Genomic DNA, 13,311 nt, shown 5'->3' on the forward strand with positions numbered 1-13,311 from the left:
ATAAGAAATAGTGAAAGAGATTATAAGGGAAAGGAGGGAAATGGAGTGGGAAAAATTAGAAAGGGAGACAAACCATGAGAGACTCCTAACTCTAGGAAACAAAATAAAGGTTGTGGAAGGGGACGTGGGCTGGCGGATGGGGTGAATGGGTGACAGGCACTGAGGAGGGCGCTTGATGGGATAAGCACTGGGTGTTAAACTATATGTTGGCAAGTTGAATTTAAGTTTAGAAATGTAAAAAAAGAAAGGAATAAGTGAAAAATGGATACTGTTGGGGCAACTGAATTCCTGTCTGCATTAATCTTTATACTTAACACAAATAATTTTTTTCTATGCTGCTTTTTTTCATTTAATATATTGTGGACCTCTTCCTGTGTCAATACACAAAGATCTATCTCTTCCTTTTCAAACAATGCATGCTTAAGTGTTTAGGCATGAAGTATACTAATGTCTTTACTTTGAAATATTTAAAGAATGAAATAAATGATGCATGAAGAGATTTGTTGAGTGGACAGATGGATAGAGATGTAACAAGGCAGAAATAGCAAAAGGTGACTTGTAGAATTCTTGGTGGTGTGTATATGGGTGCTCACTGTACTATTCCTTCAACTTTTCTATATATTTGGTTATTTTCATAGCAAAATTTTTGGGAAAGTATGAATCATATTGAATAATATGCACAAATGTACAAGCATTGAAAATAAATTATAAAATTTTTTCTTTTGCTACAAAATTATAATTTGGACATATGCTAAGTGTGTGAATTTAATTTTATGGATTGAAAATATCAAATGTCAACTGCTCTATTGAAAATAACCATGGTTTTAAAAAGAATAATTAATGCAATCATATGTTGCTGGACATGATTGTAACCGAAAAAAATGTGATGGCAATTCCTACCTATTCTGTAAGTTGTTTATGTCCTTTATATCTTTTTACCTTTAGAGTGACTCTGGAATTTTGTGGAGTGCCTATACAAAAATACATAGCACTCTACTTCATCTCATACCAATCTTCTATCTTGTTTGTCAAACAGGGAACAGGTATGTGTAGCCTGAAAGGGCACCCAGGTAACCTTAATACTGACTGAATATATGATTGCTTTATATAATCTGACCTCCTCCTAGCCCAGGGGCAAGGCAATCCTGAGTCAGAAGCACTAGGAAAGCCCAGGGACGAGGCATGTGGTAGATGAGTCAGAGAGAGAACTTAGTTTGGAGATAGGTGTGAATATAAAAGTTATAAAAAGCCACAGGAAAGTGGGAAGGGATTAGAGAATGGGGTAAGGGATGGGCTGAGCCAGGGCTGCAACTGCTGGATTTACTAATAGTGTAACATGTTTGTACCTAATATTAATAAGTGAGACTGATACAAAGTTTTCTTTTTTAGTACTATCTTTGTCAGGTTTGATACTATGTTTACACTGGGTCCCTAAAATAAATATACAAATTTTATTTCTTCTTCTCTGGAAAATTTATGTAATGTAAAAATGATCTGCTCCTTGAAGTCTTGAATGAATAAATAGCCTGTGAAACCATCCAGCACCTTGTAGGTGGGAGGGAAGAATAGATCTTTGGCAACTTTTTGTTAAAGTAATACATGTATATGGTAAAAATTTCAAACTGCATGAAAGGTTATACAACAAATAGTCCTCCCTTAAAAGTCAATAAGTAGTCCCTTCCACCTCTTACTGCCAGTCCCTCAGTTTGTCTCCTGAGGCAACCACTGTTACCAATCTGTTTAGCCATTGGGACATAGCTTGTGAATATTAAAGTATATGGATATATATTCCCTCCTCCTTACTTTATACCCAGATGTTAGCATATCACAAAAACTGTTCTGTACCTTGTTTTTTTATATATTTGATTTTTCATTTCCATAATTTTGTCCTATGAAATTCCCTCCTTCCATTTTGAATTAATTTTGACCATTTTTCTAGGAAACTTCCTGTTTCCTCAATTATTTTATAGTCTTTCATAGAGTCGTGCATTGTATTGTCCTGTAATTTAGAGCAACTAAATAAGTTCTTCATACCTATTGGCCTAAATGTTAATTTCACTTCCACAACTTATAAAATTTCTAGGCAACTTTGGGCAAGTCATGCAAGTCCTGCTGCACTATAAATGTTCATAGTCTAACAGACAGTAATGACTACGTGTATTAAAGAATACTGAGTTTGGCAATTTTGTAAGACATATTTGCAACTAAAAACATAAAACATAAAATATTTTCTATTTTAGGAGCTTACCCTTATGCCACTCCCTTCCTCTACAACCTTTTTGAGTTTTTTTCTTCATAGCATATTACCTCATATTCAACCTGTACCCTATTAGTAGTTAAATGAGGAAAACTGACATTTTAGTCTGAAATAATGCCTAGGTAACCTGAACACTGACTGCCTCAACAATTGTTTTATGGCCTGTCCTCTTCTTAACCCAGCATGAAGGCCATCTTGAAACCAGTAGCAAAGAGGTGAAGAAATGAGGTTAGATGGTAGAAGTTGGAGTGTGGGGTTAGAGAGAGATAACTAATTTTGGAATTTGGCAAGGAGATAGAAAAGATTAATAATGGCCTCAGGAAAGTGGGAAGGGACTTGGTAACCGATAATAAAAGTGCAGGAAATCTGTACTGGGGTGGAAGTGGGAAGGGTAGAGTGGGTGGTGAAGCTGGGGCTGGGGATATTGTGCATAATATTCTCTTTTTTAAAATGTCTCCAAAAATGCTTCATATCTACTAGCCTCAATTTTAATATCACTCTCATCAGCACCTGAGCAAGTACTGAAAATGTGATTGATATAAAGAATTATGAGAATATTTAAACAAAACAAAACACAAAACAAGCCCCCTACACAAGCACGCCTTATCACTTATTTGGGAATTTCGTTCCACCATATTCCACATTCTTTTTTCTTAAACTTAAGACTTGATTTCTTTCTGGATTGCCTATCCAAAAATATAAGGCACTTTATTACACACCCATTCCTACTCTGTTTGTTAAAAGCAGAAACCTAATATTCACTCCCTCAAAGGACAGCCAGGTATCTTGAATACTCCTTGCATCAAAAATGAATGTATTGCCTGATTGCATTTTAACCTGGGGCCAAGGTAAAGTGGAGTGGAAAACACCGAGCATGTCCTTTTAGGTAGGGAAAAGTAGGACATGCAGGGTTGGTTTTTTTTTTTTAATGTTATTCTTAGAATACCACCCTCTTTTAGACCTTAAACGTTTTTAGTACTTGCTCCAAATCAATTAGCAATTTTGGAAGTTGTAGAGGGATTAACATTTGGCCAATGTATATAGAGACGGTAGCTTCACACCTCAAAGGGGGCGAGGGAGAAAAGTAAGCTTATTTAGTTTGTAAAAGTTGAGAATTGGAAAGCGGCTGGTGGAGGGTGGGTGGGGGGACACAAGGAATCAGCCAGGCAGGGGCGACAGTGGAGGGAGCGGTCCGTCAGGAGGGTTTGATCTCTTTATTCAGGAGCACGAAACGTGAAATTGTTCGGCAGCCCGGGGAGCCGCAGGCTTTTTCCGTGAAGTGCTAGCTAGCCCTGGGGATCCGCCCTGAGCTGCGTGGGTGCGATGGATTGAAGAAAACAGAGGCGGGGGCGAGGACAGCGGAGGAGCGATCTGAGAGCCGCGGTTATGAAAGGGGGAGCATGTCTAACGCGACCCGTACTCCTAAGAAGCGAAGCGAAGCAAGCGAGGCGCGGCGACTCGGACCTTTCCCCGACAACCGGAGGCCAGACACGGAAAGCAAAGTGACGGGATCAACAGCTGTTACCAGGCGCCTTTTGGTGACGCGACCGCCACGCGATGACGCGCTGACCAGCTGCGGCTTCCACGTCTCGGGTTCCGCAAAGGCCTACGGGAGCGACCCGGGAGAAGGAGGGCTAAGATGGCGAAAGCGGCAGAGTCTTCTGGAGACCCGGGGACAACAATTCCCAGGCCGCTGGTGAGCTTGGGTTCTGCGACAAAAGGGACTGAGGGTGAGGCAGAGTGCCCTTAAGGAAGTCGGGTGACGGGCTCCTGGTCTGAGAAGGTCGGAACTCCTCCTTCCCCTTAGGCCGAAGCTATACCCGATGCCAGAACCCGTTCCAACACTGCACCTGCTCTTTGGGCTAATCGCTTTTCCCCCTGTCTTCCTCGTTCCTTCCACGCCTTCTTGTGAAACTCCTATTCGCTTTTCTTTCCCATACTCTCAGGGCTGGTCCTCGTCCCGTACATTGTGTTAAATGCCGAGCTTTAGATGATTTCTTAAATATCTTTGTTTCTCCTGTCCTTCATGTTATCAAGTTATGGTACTAGTTCTTGGAGTAGCGGCATTCTTGGGCTAATGAGATTGCTTCCCATAGGACGTTATAACTTGATTATTGTTTTGTTCAGTGACCTCAGTAGTCTTGGTTTAATCCCTGCCCTCCCTGTTGCAGCTCGTTGCAATGCTCTTCATGAACCTTATGCTCTGCATGATGCAACCTTGCTCCTGTCACCATGGGATACGATTTCCATTGCAAATACAAGCTCAAAGTCTGGACAGGTATTTAAGAACACAGGTTTTGGAGCTAAACTTACTTGGGCTGGAATCACCCACTCTTCCTCTTATGAGAGTTTAGGCAAATCATTTCATGAAGAGTGTTTCTTCATCTATAAAATGGATATAAAAATACCTGCCTCAAAGAATTTTTAGGGAGGTGAAATGCTATAATTTAGGTACAGTGTTGACCACAATCAGCATCATGAACTGAGGAGTATAATTATTCAACATTCTGCCCTATGATCCCTCTTCCCAGTGTTCAGTTCTATAGTAGTTGTTTAATAAATGGTACTTCCCTTTACTCTGTGTCAAATAAATTGGCAAGTTAACAAAGCAGAGGACTGGACTGGGAAACAGATGAAATTGCTTCTGGTCCTGGTTCTGCTTACTAGCACTATTTTTTATCACTGCATTCACTCAACAAATATTTATCGAGCATTGGCTATGTTCCAGGTACTCTTTTTAGGCACTGAGGATACCTCAGTGAAAGAGAATGAGTGGGTCTAAGTTCTCATGGAATGATTGTGACCTTGAGGAAGTCACTCTCAACCCCAGTTTCCTCATTTGGAAAATGGGATAATAACCCATCACAGAACTGATGAGGGTACTAATGAGATAGTATACACACAGTGCATGGTTGACATAGTTACAGGTGCTTAGCTGTTTCCTGTTCCTGTTCCACCTCTCTTTTATGAATTTTAGTGGTTTTAGCCATTCATTATTTAACAGTACAATCCACTTCTATTTAGTAATATTTATTGAACTCCCACAATATGCAATGCACTATGATAGCTGCTTTAGGGAATACAAATGAGTTGCTCTTATGATGCTTATAGTCTAATATGACAAATGTACAATGCTAAAATAAGGTAGTATATCAGAGAAAGTTACACATAAAACCTTAACAGGGATCCCTGGGTGGCGCAGCAGTTTGGCGCCTGCCTTTGGACCAGAGCGTGATCCTGGAGACCCGGGATCGAATCCCACGTCGGGCTCCCAGTGCATGGAGCCTGCTTCTCCCTCTGCCTATGTCTCTGCCTCTTTCTCTCTCTCTCTCTGTGACTATCATAAATAAAAAAAAATTTTTTAAAAACCTTAACAAAATGTAAAGGAAGATGCTATCATGTCCAGTTGGGGTGACAAAGCAAGCTATATAGTAGAAGTTATATTTGAGAGGGCCTCAAAAGGGTGGGTAGGATTTTAAATCTCAGGTGGGCATAAGAGCTATCAATGATTGAGCATGTGCTATGTGCCAGGATTGTACTAGACACCCTCTGCATATTTTGTAGACTTCAAAGCAGCCATTTCAGTTATGTGGTTTTTAAACTCTGTTTTACTTGCCGATGAGAAGATGAGACTCAGAGAAGTTTGATTTCCCTAGGGTCTTAGAACCAGTGAGTGGCCAGGCCTAAAATTTGAAGCTAGGTCTGCTTCTGAACTCCAGATTATTTGTATTAATACTACACAACCTCTCATGGGTGAAGGTACAGAGGTTGGGAAGTGTTAATGTATTTATAGGACAACAGGCAAATCACTTTGGCTAAAGCACCGGGAACTTTTAGGAGGTAAGCCTTAGAAAATAAGGCTACTGAATTAGGGAGGCAGCATGAAACAGTGGTTAGGATTTGTGCACTGGGGTCAAATTGCCTAGGTTTGATTCTAAGTTCTATCATTTAACCTCTCCATGCCTCAGTTTCCCCATCTGTAGACTGAAGATACAGTATTAGTTAGTTCATAGGATTGTTAGGTGGATTAAATGAGTAAAGATATGTAAAACATTTGGTAGAATGCCTGGTGCATAATGATTATTCACTAAATGTTGTTTCTTCTTATTGACTACTAAGGTTGGAGGTTTAATAGGCGGGGGAGCCAGTGGAAATTTTTGAGGAAGGAAGGGTTTAAAATCATGAATTTGACAACATAATTGAGGGACACTTCCCATGAGGAATGTCTAGAATCTAGACCAGCAAAACCGTAGTTCTAGGAGCAAGTGATTGCCAACTGGACTATATAGATAGATAGCAGTGGTGGGAGTCATAAAGATCTGAGACAGGCAGGATCCTCGAGGGTTTGTAGTGCTAGGGAGAATGTATCTTGGCTCACAGTTTTTCAAACTATAATGTGCATAGCAATCATCTTATTCTGATTTGGTAGGTCTCAAATGAGACCTGAGATTCTGCATTTCTTACAAGCTCTCAGGTGCTGCTGTTGCTGCTGCTATTATCTCTATACCACATTTTGAAAAGCAAAGCTGTAGACAAATGGGAGGATACTGATGCCTGAACAGAAATACATAAGAGGAGGATGAGGACCCTGAAAGTTGACTAATTAATTTCGGACACGTTTAGTTTGACATTGGCAGCCTATCCAATAGATATGCAGCAGGCAGTTTGTCTAAAACCTGGACTTCAGGGCTCAGAAGTCAGGATTAGGTTTATTCAGGAGTCATTTGCATAGAGTTAAGAAGACAGTCTTTGGTAATGCCTATCTATTGCTTGTCTGTTTGGGGAGCAGGAAAAAGAGCTATGATAATGATTTTAGCCTGAGTTCTGGAAGGATGTTGGTCCCAGGTAAAGGGGTTGGCTGAAGACCATGCCACTAGCCACCCCTCCCCACTTCTTGGAGCCAAGCCTCTTGGACTGACCTGGTTTCTGTTTGATGCACTCCTCCCTACTTGTTGACTCTTTCCTCCAGGATTTTGGTCAGTGATATAACCCATCTGGTCCCTGCTGCTTTCTTAAGGCTGCAATCCCTGCTTTTATCGTATCTTTTTGGCTCTGGCTCTACGTGCTCCCCTCATTGGCCCAAGCCAGGCAGCAAAGTGTACACATGAGTTTCTGTAAACACATGTGTATACATGTGCATGCACCCACCTGCACAGGGAGAAGGGAAGGGACATTGGGTCTAAGTCACCTTTCATCACCACTGAGAGGCTAGTCAAAGAGCAAGGTCCACTAGCTGAGGGCCTAGAAGTCCTGTCTGTCATAGGTGGGGCTTGAAGTCCACAGATCTCAGCTCAGCTCTCTGAACAATATCCTAATTCTCCTGAGTAGAGACATTGAGGAAATGTTGGGATGGTGGAAAGGATAGGAATCACCTGGCATTTAGTGACTACAGTGACTTCCAAAACCAGTAAGCTGGAGTTAAGCCAAAATTCACAGGTTAAGGACACAGTCTTCCACAAACCTACCACAGGTTTGGATATTGCCATGATCACCCTTAATTCTGACCTACTGGCTACAAATTTTGGGGCTCCCATGATCCCCTTAATCTCCCTACTTCACTAGAATGATTCATAGAATTCAGGACAGCACTATACTTAAAATTAGAGTTTCATGATAGCAAAAGGATATAATCCAAACAAGTAAAAGGGGGAGATGCATAGGGTGAGGTCTGGGATGGTCCCTAACACAAAGCTTCCTTGTCTTCTCCCTGTGGAGTCAGAACCATGTTAACCCCCTGATATATCATTGTGTGAAAATAAGCAGAATATTGCCAACCAGGGAAGTGCACTCATGTATCTAGAGTCTTTATTAGTTTTTCTTTATGTAGGCATGATTGACTGAATCATTGACGACTCCTCTCCCCAGAGGCCCGTTCCTGTCACAGAAGTCAAAGCTTCAACCTTCTAATCTTGTGTTTTGTCTGTCTGGAATGGTTGTCCCTATGCTGTGTCATCTTATTAGCCTAAACTGTCTAGTGGCCTATCCTGACTCACCTGTTAGCTCAACTGTTAGGGCCCACCATGAATAACAAAAGTAACACCGTCAGTTAGGAAATTCCAAGGGTTTGGATGCCTGGGTGGCTCAGCGGTTGAGCATCTGCCTTTGGCTCAGGGTGGTATCCCAGGATTGAGTCCCACATCAGGCTCCCTGTATGGAGTCTGCTTCTCCCTCTGCCTGTGTCTCTACCCCCCCCCCCCTCTCTCTCTCATGAATAAATAAATAAAATCTTAAAAAAAAGGAAATTCCAAGGGTTTAGAGGCTACATTCCAGGAACAGGAGACAAAGGCCAGCCAAATTCTTTATTATACAATAGTGACAGAACTGGAATTGACTCCCTGGTAATCTTGAACTAGAGCTAACATTTATCTAGCCCCTGATGTGAGCCTCCTACTAAGTGCTTTACACATAGTAATACATTTCTTCCTTACAATAGCCCTGTAATGATGATACTATTCTCTTGATTTTATAGATGAACTGAGGAATGGAGAGGTTAAAGAACCTACTCAGTGTCACATAGGTAGTAAATGATAGAGCTGGGATTTGAACCCAGGCTGTCTAGCTTCAGCAGTCTGCACTCTGCACTCTTAACCAATACTCTCCAAATATCATATGTTGAGCGCTAACTATGTGCTAGGTGCAATGCTGGTGTTAGCTAATTCTTATGACGGGATTGTCTCCAAGTGAGGTCAGAGCCCAATTTGGCATTGAAGCTCATTCCTTCTGTACTGCTTTGCCTTCCCCTAGCAGTTGCAGGCAGCTTGAAAACTCAAAACAGCAATCCTAGGGACGCCTTGGTGGCTCAGTGGTTAAGTGCCTGACTTCAGCTCAGGGCATGATCCTGAAGTCCCGGGATTGAGTCCCACATCAGGCTCCCTGCAGGGAGCCTGCTTCTCCCTCTGCCTATCTCTGCCTCTCTCTCTGTGTCTCTCATGAATAAATAAATGAAATCTTTAAAAAAAAAAAAAAAGAAACAGCAATCCTGGAGCTTGAAAGGTCAGTGTCATAGTAGTGAGAGTATGCAGTTTCAAAAGGGGTGATTTACATATAAAGTGCTGACGAATATTCAGAGGGTGAAAGGATCCTTATATTTCTTCATTATGAGGTCACTGTTACAGAGCTGTGTCAGTAAAGTTGTAGGAAGGCCAGTGCCAAATTACAAAGGATTAAGAGAGTGGGCAAGTGCAGAGCAATTTGATCAGGGAAGAGGAAGGGGACAAGAGTAGTTTGAGGGAATGACAGAAACAAGGAAGTGATGTATTTGAAAATTGTATTACAGAAGCTTTTTAAGTATATAAAGAGTGGTGTAATGAACCCTATGTACCTATCAAAATTCTGCTATTCTTTTTTTTAAAGATTTTATCTATTTATTCATGAGAGACACAGAGAGAGGCAGAGACATAGGCAGAGGGAGAAGCAGGCTTCCTACAGGGAACTCGATGTGGGACTCAATCCCAGGACCCCAGGATCATGCCCTGAACCAAAGGCAGACACTCTACCACTCAGCCACCCAGGAATCCCAAAATTCTGCTATTCTTATTTCATCTCCCCACCACATATTTTTTTCTGGAGTATGATTTTTTTTAATTTATAATCTATTTTTAATTTATTTTTAAAGTTCAAGTATAATTAACATATAGTGATATAATAGTTTCAGGTGTACAACATAGTGGTTCAACAATGCTATGCACATCTCAGTGCTCATCATGTCAGTGTACTCTTAATCCCCTTTATATTTTTCACCTATCCCCCCCCCCCCCAACCAACCTCCCATCTTGCAACCATCTTGTTCTCTATATTTTAAGAGTCTGGTTTTTTTGTCTCTTTTTTTGTCATTCATTTGTTTTTGTTTCCTAAATACTACATATGAGTGAAGTAATATGATATATGTCTTTCTCTGACTTTTTTTACTTAGCATTAAGTTACTCTTTAGATCCATCCATGTTGCTGCAAATGGCAAGATCTCATTTTTTATGGCTGAATCATATTCCATTATATATATACCACATCTTTATCTATTCATCTATCAATGGACACTTGGTATGATTCCATGTCTCGGCTATTGTAAATAATGTTGCAGTAAACCTAGGGGTGCATATATCTTTTCAAGTTAGTGTTTTCTTTTTTAAAAAAAGATTTATTTATTTACTCATGAGAGACATAGAGAGAGAGGCAGAGACATAGGCAGAGGAAGAAGCAGGCTCCCCACAGGGAGCCAGATGTGGGACTTGATCCCAGATCCTGGGATCACGCCCTGAGTCACAGGCAGATGCTCAACCACTGAGCCACCCAGGTGTCCCATCAAGTCAGTGTTTTCATTTTCTTTAGGTAAATACCCAGTAGTGGAATTACTGGATCCTGTGGTGATTCTATTTTTAATTTTTTAGGAACCTCCATACTGCTTTTCACTGTGGCTGCACTGGCTTGCATTCCCACCAACAGTGCATGAGGGTTCCTTTTTCTTCGGAGTATGAATTTTTTAAGCATTTTTACTTATTTATTTACAATTGCATCCAAAAGCATAAGATACCTAGGAATAAACCTCACCGAGGAGGTAAAGCATCTAAACCCTAAAAACTACAGAACATTTCTGAAAGAAATTGAGGCAGACACAAAGAGATGGAAAAATATTCCATGCTCATGGATTGGAAGAATTAATAGTGTGAAAATGTTAATGCTACCCAGGGCAATTTACACACTTAATACGATCCCTATCAAAATACCATGGACTTTCTTCAGAGAGTTGGAACAAATTAAGATTTGTGTGGCATCAGAAAGGACCCCGAATAGCCAGGGGAATATTGAAAAAGAAAACCAGAGCTGGGGGCATCACAGTGCCGGATTTCAGGTTGTATTATAAAGCTGTATCAAGACCGTGTGGTACTGGCATAAAAACAGACACATAGATCAATGGACCAGAATAGAGTAACCGGAAATGGGCCCTCAACTCTATGGTCAACTAATACTCAATGAAGCAGGAAATACTATTTATTTATTTGAGAGAGAGTGAGAGCCAGAGAGATCAAAGATGGAGAGGGAGAAGCAAACTTGCCACCAAGCAGTGAGCCTGATGTGGGATTCGATCCCAGGACCCCAAGACCATGATCCGAGCTGAAGGCGAATACCCAACCCACTGAGCCATCCAGGCACCCCTGGAGTATGATTTTTTAACCTGTTTACTTTTAACTAATTTTATACATACCGAAAAGTTGCAACAGAGATTTCCTACATATGCCTCCCCCAGTGTCCTCTAATATTAACACTGTGCATAACCATAGTACGATGATCAGAATCAGTAAATTAACATTGGCACAATACTATTAACTAAATCACAGATCTTACTTGAATTTTATCAGGTTTTCTACTAATGTTCCAGGATCTATCCAGGATTTCACATTGCATTGACTTATTATTTTTCCTTAGTTCCATTCAGTCTTTAATGGTCTTTCATTGCCTTTCATGATCTGTTCTGAGTCTTTTAAGGCAAATCCTAGAAATATCACTTTTCCTGTAAATACATCAGTGTATTTCTGTAACAGGTAAGGACATTTTCTTTGCTATCACAATAACAAAACTAGTAATTCCTAGATACCATCTAATCTCTGCTCATCATCTCACAATTTTTTAAAAAGATGTGTTTTTACTATTTGTTCAAAACAGGATCCAAACACACTCAACAAAATGCATTTGGATAATAAATCTCTTAAGTTTCTCTTAGTGTATAAATGTCCTCCTGTTTTAAATGTAATTTATTTGTTTAAATTCAGTGATTTGTCTTGTAGGATTCTTCACTTTCTGTATTTGGCTGATTGTATCCTTGTGGTATTTTTAGTATGTTCCTCTATCCACATATTTCCTTTAAACTCTAAGATACAGAGGTTTGATTGCATTCAGGTTCTTTTTTGTTGGAGGTGGAGCAAGAATAAAAAAAAAAAACTTAGGTGGTCCCTAAAATTAGGAATGTTTGTTTTTTAACTATTTATTAAGAAAAGTTTCAGAGGCATACAAAAGTACAATGGTAAAATATACCCTCATGTACCTAACTTTCAATACTTATCAATTTATAGCCAATCCTCTTTCTTCTATAGCCCTATCCATTTCCCTACTATACTATTTTGAAAGAAATCTCAGGCAACATGACTTGAGTAAATATTTAACGTGTATCTCTAAAAGAAAAGGAGTCTGTTTTTAAGGAACATAACCACAATGTTATTACTACATCCAAAAAATTATTAATTCCCTAGTATCAAGTATCTTGTCAGTGTTCAAATTTCCATTCATCTCCTAAATGTCATATTTTTATAATTTAAAATCTGACTCACTACCTGTTTTTAAAAATAAGGTTTTATTCATTGTTTATATCTTGTCTTTGATTGCTTTCATGCTACAGTGGTAGAGTTGAGTAGTTGCAACAGAATCTACATGGCTCTCAAAGCCCAGAACACTTACTTTTGGAGTCCTTTACAGAAAACGTTTCATGACCCCTGCTTTAGGCAATCATCTTTTAGAATCATTTAAAACAAGAAAAAATATTTTTTGTACTTATCTTCATTTTAACCACTTCCTGGTGACCTTTTCCTGTGTAAATCAAAGTTTCCTTCTAATACCATCTTCCTGAAGATTTTTATTTAACATTTCTTGTAGTGCATGCCTCAGCATTTGCTTGTCTAAAAAAAAGTCTTTATTTTGCCTTCATTTTTGATAGCTTCTTTTGCTGGATTTAGAATTATAGGTTACAGGGTTGTTGTTTTGTTTTGTTTTGTTTTGTTTTGTTTTTGCAGCATTCTAAAGGTGCTTCCATTTTCTTCTCGCTTGGGTAGTTTTGGGTGAAATGTCTGTTATTTATCTCTGTTCCTCTGAATACAACATCTTTTGTTTCTCTAGCTACCTTCAGGGTTATAGTTTTGGTTTTCAGTAGTTTGAATGTATCCAAGTTTTGGATTTTTAATTTTGTTTTGTCTTTAGGTGTTTATCTTGAGTGGGGTTCTCTGGGTTTGGGTCTGTCATTTGATATGTTTCATTATTTTGGGAATGTGTTCAGCCATTATAAAAAATCC

The 13,311-nt window shown here is 39.8% G+C and overlaps 1 protein-coding gene across 4 annotated transcripts in view; it reads left to right on the top strand.

The window, feature by feature from the left end:
* Positions 1–3,827: 3,827 nt before the first annotated feature.
* YIPF6 (Yip1 domain family member 6) overlaps positions 3,828–13,311 on the top strand; it is a 31,133-nt gene continuing 21,649 nt past the window's right edge. For 2 of the 4 annotated variants that reach the window (XM_041741325.1, XM_041741324.1), the window contains exons 1-2: positions 3,882–3,987; positions 4,429–4,535. In XM_041741325.1, the coding sequence (XP_041597259.1) occupies positions 3,897–3,987; positions 4,429–4,535 (198 nt within the window). In that variant the 5' untranslated portion in view covers positions 3,882–3,896. Of the gene's footprint in view, positions 3,988–4,428; positions 4,536–13,311 lie in introns of all 4 variants that reach the window. The other 2 variants (XM_041741326.1, XM_041741327.1) reach the window with 2 other exon arrangements.

This window comes from Vulpes lagopus, chromosome X (genome assembly GCF_018345385.1).
Source record: "Vulpes lagopus strain Blue_001 chromosome X, ASM1834538v1, whole genome shotgun sequence".
Classification (NCBI taxonomy): Eukaryota; Metazoa; Chordata; class Mammalia; order Carnivora; family Canidae; genus Vulpes; species Vulpes lagopus.